Source organism: Squalius cephalus, assembly GCF_949319135.1.
Source record: "Squalius cephalus genome assembly, chromosome: 14".
NCBI lineage: Eukaryota > Metazoa > Chordata > Actinopteri > Cypriniformes > Leuciscidae > Squalius > Squalius cephalus.
Genome location: NC_137135.1, coordinates 15,625,377 through 15,634,429, shown reverse-complemented (window position 1 = coordinate 15,634,429; position 9,053 = coordinate 15,625,377). Strand labels below are relative to the sequence as shown.

Genomic DNA, 9,053 nt, shown 5'->3' with positions numbered 1-9,053 from the left:
CCAGTGATTTCTCATAGTGAGGAAGGAGTTTAGATTTAGTAAGATGAAGTTTCTCACCAGATGGGGGCACTACGACTGCAAAATGGGCACCAAAAACCATGAAAAAAAGTCATGTAAAATATCTCAAGAGTGACAGAACTCAAATTATCTGTACAAAAAGTATGTGAATCTCTGAATCATTGCATGGTATAGCCTAGTTTAATACAGTGCCATTATAAATAGCATAATAACCATTTCTCAGTTAAAACAGTTGTTTATTGGTTATGTAGTTATTAATTCATTATTATTATTATTATTATTTATATATTTTTTAAAAATTAATAATCACTTCACTAAGTAATTACTGTCCAGTAACTCACTTTAACCTTTCCTGGTGGTGAATAGCCTATAGGCTTTTCACAATATAAAATCGAATCTTGTTTTCATGTCTTGGTTTATTAAGATTTCTCGCTTTGTCATTTCAAAATGCAGCTGGAAATAGTGTCTTGTCTTTTTTGAACTGCGGTTACTAATTCATAACTTTGTGTTCTTCCACTCAAAGTTAACGAGCGTTTGGTGTGGGCTGAGTTATTTGAAGCAGTCCCAACAACTTCTCGAGTCGAGACCCCAAACCTATCCCTGAATGACATCACGCAGATGAGCCAGTAGGAGTGTGGAGCGCAGAGTTTGGGGGCTGGAAATCAAATAGGTACGAGCTCCGCTGAAGTCCCTCTATCACTATCAATGAAGATTTGCATGCTGGACCTAAAAAAAAGCGGAATTGGTGAAGGATGAGAATGAATCACTTTGGACATTCTGAATGATTTTGCGGACTTTTTATGGGCTTTTCCTAGGCAGCGATGTGCTTTTCTAACTTTTGATGCGCATCTGTATGTTTCAGTGGCGTGGAGAGACAGATGCAACTTTACGTTTGAATGAGGAACGCTTTTTTCTGTGTATTTCGAGAAGTTTTTAAAGTTGGAACTATAGTTCACCGTTAAGTTTTTCCCTCGTCCCACTTGTTCTTTCCCCCGCGGGACTTCATTTTCTGTGGACAAGACGCGGATACATTTTTTTTTGTTTTGTTTTTCATATAGCCTACGCATTAGTTTGTTTGCGTAGTTTTATTGTTTTTGAATTTTGTTCTATTGTTATTAGACTGCTATCAGCCTCAGAGGATATATATGATGCGGTGGGTGCAGTATTGGGGGACAGTGGCTGTGCTGTGCGGGCTGCTGTGCTCTGCTGTCAATGGATGCCCGCATAAGTGCAGTTGTTCGGGCTCTCATGTGGATTGTCAGGGTCAAGGCTTCAGGACGGTGCCCAGGGGAATCCCGAGGAATGCCGAGAGGCTGTAAGTACGCCTATTATCGCGTTATTTGAACACCGATAATATAATGACAGTGGCGCATATGTCAACGTCGCGATTATATGTAATTTGAGAGGGAGATGCATCTTTTTTTGACTTGGATTTTTTGACTTGATGACTTGTAGTGTCTATTTTACACTTATTGAATGGTAGGCTACTATTATTAAACACAATGTAGTATTAATTAACATGCAAAAATAATAAGTTTAATAGGTTTTGCAGCTATAAGTAATTATTTCTCCCTGGAGACCATGCAGTGACACAACTGCATGCCTTTTACTAAAAGGTTTAATTTTCCCCCCCTGACTACAGTTTTCACATAAGTTGCACATAAAACAAAGATTATAATAGGACATTTCACAAGAAAGTTCTATTTCAGTCCTTCACTTCCAAATTTGTAATTACTTGCCGTTTCTTTGTAATTAATTCTGAAATTTGAAAATGAGAAAATTGTTTCTATATCAAATTTTCTCAGTTGCAAGGATTTTTAAAAGCAACTAAAGATATACAATGAAATAATCAATCAGTAGGCTACATCAGTTTAATAATACATTATTAATAGGCTCTTTAAAATACCTCATCTCTCAGATGGACAAACGGGAATGAAACAGCTCTGGTCATGTGACTTTTTAACCAGGCATGAAAAAAGTGTTCACATGAAATCAATATTTTTCCTTGACAGCTCTAACACATCAGTATATTTATGTTACCAGTTGGATTAAATGGGTTAATACACTGTATTTTGTGTAATATGGGCATTATTGTAAAATGTTGCTATAGTTTTTCTTATTAAGATGTCTGAAGTTGATAAAACCAAATAACATGATACTTTTTATGTTATTTTTGCTCAATTGATCAGGCAGTTGTTATCCTCTTTAAACACTGTTGTGACAGTATTTAAAGAAGGTCAGTTTAGTTATTAGAGTCAATAGATTTAATACTTGGTGTCATGTTTTTCTGTAGAGGATGTACATAAGTACTGTTTAGTTTAATTTAGCAGTAATTCATGCAGTATATAACTGTCAAATGCATGAGTTCACGGTTCAGTGTTCAGTGCATTAATGTGAGTGTTTGAAGAGTTTGGACTCGAGTAAAATCGCATTTCATTAATTCGATTCAGATTGTTTTAAATGAGTGTTGAGATATTAACTGCTCTTCATATGTGTCCACATCTGAATGTTGAACAGCATTGCATCTGATTCTTTCATCCAGGATAATGAGTTTACACAAACATTAACATGATTAATGGCCATATGGTGTGAGTGTGTGTATGTATCTTGGCTGTATTAGTTGGGGAAGTTGGGGAACCACAAGTCCGTTGAGGGGCGCACTGCAGCTGAAGACTGACTCTCTTATGTGTTTAGATTACTTCTAACCACTGGTGATTTTCACTGAGAAAATATCCTTAATTTCCCTGTTTCCACCTGCGGCACTTCTGTCATGATAAGCCATGACAGTTCTTTAAATATCATAACCATCTGTTATAATATAATATTTAGTTTTTTTTGGATTTGATAGGAAAGGCATCCAGTCTGTTCAATAGCCAGAGGTCTGGTTGAACCTTCCAACCTTTAACCTCTAAAGGTCTTTTCAGTGGAATTTTTCATGTGGAGAGAAAAATAAATAAGGGTCATGACCTGCGGTATATTGGATTTGTTTTAAAATATACCATGTCAGGTTGCGTCTTGCTTAAACTAGAGACAGATGTAAGTCATTCACGGTGTGCAAAGTATTTGTTTAATGACTTTGCATATTCTTATAGTATGATTGTATTAATCTAAAACCAAGCAAATCATCCAAAACTTGCACCAAGCTACGGCATCTGTAACATACATGTAGCAGTTTTAAGGACTGCTCAAAGTCCAGGAGGACACGACTCCATGTCTCATGGGTACGATTAACGCGCCACCAGGTTTCCCAGAGCACCCTGGAGTGTTGATTTAACTGTAATGACTGCACCTCTGCCCTAAGCAAGGCCTAGTTACCCACAATTCCAGAGTGCAGGCACATTTCCCTCTAATAAATGTGCATTTATTTGAAAGGCTTTTCTCTCTTTGACAGCTCATATGATTTTGCGCTCATTAATAGCTCCTGTCGCAATTGCCCCTTTCAGTCACTCTCTCTCTCTCACACACACACTCGCTATCTCTCTCCCTCTCTCTCTCTCTCGCTCTTTCACTCTTTCATCTCTCTCGCTTTAATTTGCACCAGTTACGCACACACTTAGTAGCGTTTAATAGCAAATTCTCTCCTCCGGAGTCTTAGGCCCTCTCGCAGTTAACACTTCAGGAACAATGTGGCACTTTGTGGCTGGCGTAGTGTGTTTGGTCTGCTGGATCAGGAGAGAGAATGGCAGCATTCCCTTCCTCTCATCACACTTTGGGTCTCTTAATGAAGTTTCGGTGTGAAACCGCCAACTCCTGCTTTCCCAACTGGTGGCTCCACCCTAGATCGCATATCCGTTTATCAGCATTTGCTTATGCTGCATGTCATATCTTTTTTTTTATTATAGCAGTGAGTCAGTCAGCGGGATAGTGTGTGTGTTTGTTGTGTTGGTGTTGGAGCGAGTCAGGAGGTGGGTTTGTGGTCTCCGGTGCCCTGCTGACCTCAGTGGGCATATGAGGAGCATATGTGAAGTCTCTCGCTCAGTGAGCGTTCACACACTGCAGCCTGCCAGACAGCTGCTGGCACTGATTGTTGGCAACGACTCAAGGGAACGATTCGCCACCCAACCTGTATGTTTTCATGTACGGAAAATGTTTAATGTGCCTCATTTCAGGCACTGCATCAAAGCTTAATGCTGTCTTTGGTGAGTCTGGGAGCATGCAGACCCCTTGTCACAAACGTCTCGAAGAGGTCACTCCGAATGTCCCGGACTCAGAAGTCTGCGAATCTTCCAAGCTTGTGTCACGGAAGGCTGGATTTGATAATGTGCACGCCTCCGGGCCATTTCGGGTTTACGAGGGCTCTTGTTTTGCGGGCTTTGTCGCCAAAGCAACACAAGGGCTTCGTTATTCTCATCAGCACATCTTGTTAGTTATAGCTTAGTGTAGCTAGAAGTGACAGTGTTTATCCTAAGCTAACAAATATGAATAAAACCGTGTGTGGTTTTATGATTTTGTTACTGTGATGTAAGTTTCACAGACTCAAACACTGGGTTGCAGCTAGCAACCAGTAAACAAAAGAATCAAACCAGAATTTCGGAATGATTTGATCAGGATTTTACTAGGCTTTTGGTACGCAGAGAGAAAGCGGATGTGACTCTAATGAAGTGTTGGGGAGGAAAAGTAGTTATGCCATTAACTGAATTTTCAGAAGTGTGACAACTTTTGTAGTAAAAAGCTCAGACAAATAGTGATGTGGTGTGACATTTATTTGAGTCCCTACACATTTTACACCCTGTTTGCTCCATGTAGTATTTAGTTAAATGCTGCTGTTCATTTATGACTGTAAAATATGATTTTTCTAACGTCATTGGTTGTATGTATTTAGTTTAAATGTATGTTTATTGCTGTTAATTGCTTCCAAATATATTATCTGATATGCAGAGCTTGATATCAGAGCTTGATTAATGTGGATTTCAGCAGTGGCAGCAAAGCCGCCTTAGTACTAAATTGAGTTCTTTTTCGCTGCTTATTGGGCTTAAAAAGTCAAATACACACAAAATAATGTCAAGATGCCGGTTTTGGCAAATATTCTCATAAACACAGTCAGTTATGTTTTAAGTGAACGTAAACAGTTGAGAAAGAAAACGCATGTGTAACAGTGTAATGGATCTGTGCTTCAGGTCTTAAAGTGACAATATATAATTTATATAATATAGTTACCATACCTAATATACCTGCAGCCAAAATATGAGATAATATTAAAACATATCTATATGACAGTTTTTCCATCAATGTCGAAATTGTGGCTAGTTACTTTGGTAAACCACTAGCCACAGTGCCTGGTGAGCAAAAAAGTTAATGTCAAGCCCTGATGATATATGTCAAAAAGATATTGTCTTTCACATAGATTCACATTCACAGGAGTTTGCTATATTTCATTTGTGGCTTGTTGTGTAGCTATATAGCTTGACTGAAATCTAGCTACTTTAGCTTAGGAAGTAACGACTTCAAAATTAAAAGTCCCCTGTTTAACATCAGTTACAATGGGAGAAAAACAACAGCCTTTTTTGGAGAAATTTATACTGGCAACACATTTGGAAATAGAGCCAAATAAAGCCAAATAAATAAACCCATGGTGGCCTGGCACATAGACTTTTGTTAGATATGGGGACACTCATCGGGACCCTCATTTTTGACTGCTGTTCCTGGTAATGACGTCTTTGGAAAGATGGTGGGCTGGGGGGGGGGGGGGGGGGGGTGTATCCTTGGTTACCCCTGGAGTCCAAGATGAGACTTGTGTTATTGATGAGCCTTTTGTAGCCTGGCTGTCATATTGACTTTCACACAGAAGTGTTGAAGATGCCCTTGTCACCTCTCAGCCAAGCGTTACTCTAGTAATTTAAGAACTCATATACTGTGAAAGAACACCGGGCCGTCTGCGCTATTAGCTGTCAGGGTTTGAAAATAAACCATCCAGGGGGCAAACGTTCAAAAGAGGAATATGAAATAATTCATTTTTGTCCGCTCTGCTTAGTGTGAAGTGAGAGTCCTTCAGTGGAGAATGCATCCAGACATGGCTGTAATGAAAATATTTACTGAATGAAACTCTTCCTGAGATGGAAACTGCCAACACTGTTCATAAACAATGCAGAGAAATTCAAAGGCGCATTGGCTTCTTCATTTTCACTGCCTTCATCCTGAACCTCCAGTGATGAGTTGGCCTTTATCCCCATGGAAAGACAGTCCAACCCCCAAATCCAATATGTCCTATAAGACAGATTGTCCAAAGTCAATAAACAATCATAACTAGTCATGCTAGGTAATCAGGAATAAGAGATTACATTTTTGTGGTTTTGACTGCTAACATGCAGAGATTTGTCTGTAAAAAAAAAAAAAAAAAAAATGTATATGGAACCATGTGATGGTTTCAAGGAATATGGAATCGTTAAGAGCTTTTGAGGTGGTAGTAATATGTCAGGAGGTGCACTTTAGGAATTCTGGGACAGGACTGTATGTGTCCAGTGGGGATGTGTGGTAGCCACATGGCTGCTGACTGCATGGCTCATGGGAGATGAAAGAGCGGTAATAACACTCCCCCCCCCCCATTTCACCTCGCACAAGTGCAAACGAACAAGCGTTTCGGGCGAAGAACGTCCAGAGAAACTGGGAAAAGGAAAGTGCTCTGTTATGGGTGAGTGAGGAAGAGGTAATGAGGCATCTATCTGTTTGAAATGCACAAAATAATTACACGCTGTTACATGAAACTTATTAAAATATCCCTATCTGTGTCTATCCTTTAGCATCTGCTTTCTAATTTTCAGTGTCACTTGGATGCCTTAGTGAATTACTTCAGCAAAGGAGAAATGTTAATTAATACAGTCATTTAATGAAGAGATAATAGGTTGCAGAAATTAAAGTGTTCTTCCGTTGACAGTTATGACAGTGAACTTGTTAATTCAAATGCACAGGACAAGCATAATCTCATGTGGTCTTTATCTGTGGTTATCTCAAGGCGTTTAGTTGTAATTAATCAATAGACATGAGAAACATAATTTGTTCTTTTGATGTATCGTCTATCTGTTCTGATAATAACTTGTGCATCTTATGAGGAGAATATTAATGTGTTAGTATTGATAAGTGGTGCCCTCTAAGACGTCTAAGGCGTCCAAACCAGAGGTCCGAAAGGAAAAACTCATTTAAGATTCCAAACAGCGATGAGAAGCAGCGTTCAAGAGGAAATGGAGCATACCTATCAGCTTTTGAGGACTAGACTAGCGTGGCTTTGAGGAAAATAGCAGAAGATTACGACAGGAAACACATTGAGAGGCAGGGTATCATATGGGAACAGAAAAAAACAAAACTTTTGTTTTCATGGACATTTTTCTTGCGTGACTTTGAGGTCTTGGTCGCCTGGGGTGTTGCAATTGCAGCCCGACACAGTCAAAATAACCTCCAGCCAAAATCGCAAAGATACTTCTCTTTGTCCGGTTTCGTTCTGAATAGCACATTTTACCAGAGTGGTTTGCCGGCTTATGACCTGGACGAGTCGGGTTGAGTGGTCTAACGGCATGCGTGGGTGGGGTGGGACCCCCGAGGGGGGCGCATTGTTAGAGCAGAACACCTGCCGTTTGAATGGGCACCTTATCCCCTCAACAAATTAAAACAAACAATAGCCAGTAGGGGGCTGCCATATCTGTGAACTCCACCTTGTCAGTGTGACCGGAGGTTTGATTGAGTATCTAGAGGAAGTAGGACTTAGTTTGCTCCCCAGGCTGTTAACACGTACTGTAAAAATACTGACACGGTGAGGATTGAAGTGAAGGATCGGGAGAGGAGGAAATGTTATTAGTGGGATTACATTGCAAGCAGGTGAGAGGATACGAGATGAGAAAACTACAGAAGGGAGAGCTACTTGGAGATTAGGACGTGAAAACAGAAAGAGAGTGACGTGGAGAGACTGGGAATTTGTGGGAACACTGTATGTTTAGAATTATTGAGAAGTTCAAAAAGATTAAGATTTTGGAGTTCAACTCAGATACTTTGAATAATGTACTTATCTTTAAGTGTTTAGGTCTATTTGCATATGAAGATATTGTACATTAAAGACTGCATATTTATTTGCAAATGGTTAATGAGTTAAGACTGATCGACAGTGATGAGGTCTCCCTCTGACTCAGTGGACTAGCTGTTCACAGCCTTTATGATGCTTGAACATTCCTTTAAATTGCATTAAATCATATTCAGTGCTGTTCAAAAGTTTGGGGTTGGCAAGTTTCTAAAATGTTTTTGAAAGAAGTCTCTTATGCTCACAAAGGCTGCATTTATTTGACTAAAAATACAGTAAAATCAGTTATATTGTAAAATATTATTCTATTTGAAAATAGTTTAAAATGTAATTTTATCCTGTGATGGCAGAGCTGAATTATGGCAGTCATTGCTCCAGTCTTCAGTGTCACATGATCCTTCAGAAATCATCTGAATATGCTAATTTGATGCTGAAGAAACATTTCTTATTATTATCAATGTTGAAAACATTTGTGTTGCTTCATATTTTTTGTGGAAACTCTGACACTTTTTTTCAGTAAAAAAAAAAAAAACACTCAAAAGAACATCACTTAGCCTACTTGAAAAAGAAATCTTTTGTAACAATATAAACATATTTACTGTGATGTTTGCTCGATTCATTATATGTCATTGCTGAATAAATAATATTTCTTTAAGAAAAACAATCATACTGAACTTTCGAATTGTAATCTACCTCAAGAACGATGATAATCATCAACCCTGTTAAGTGAAATAAACTCTTTACATTACCACACAACAGAACACGATAAAAAACAACAACAGGATAAATAAAGTCAGCAAACAGTAAAGCAATAATCCTATTACAGTAATCTCATCATTTATTTATGCTGCAGTGCATGCTGGGAACTCTCAAACTCTTAACATGCATAATTAGCAGTTGTTTAGACAACTCTAGGACAGTTTGGACAATTTTTGTGGGAAATTTTTTCTTTAACATTTTTTTTTTTTAATTCAGATAATTTACATGTCTTTATCTTTATGCTCAAAAGTAAGTGTGAAAGATTCTGTCATGT

The 9,053-nt window shown here is 38.6% G+C and overlaps 1 protein-coding gene across 1 annotated transcript in view; it reads left to right on the top strand.

Moving 5' to 3' along the window:
• Positions 1-654: 654 nt before the first annotated feature.
• LOC307171409 (uncharacterized protein) overlaps positions 655-9,053 on the top strand; it is a gene marked incomplete at its 3' end in the record, with an annotated part of 101,529 nt that continues 93,130 nt past the window's right edge. Inside the window, exon 1 of the mRNA XM_079893015.1 lies at positions 655-1,333. Coding sequence (XP_079749141.1) covers positions 1,164-1,333 — 170 coding nt within the window. The 5' untranslated portion in view covers positions 655-1,163. The remainder of the gene's footprint in view (positions 1,334-9,053) is intronic.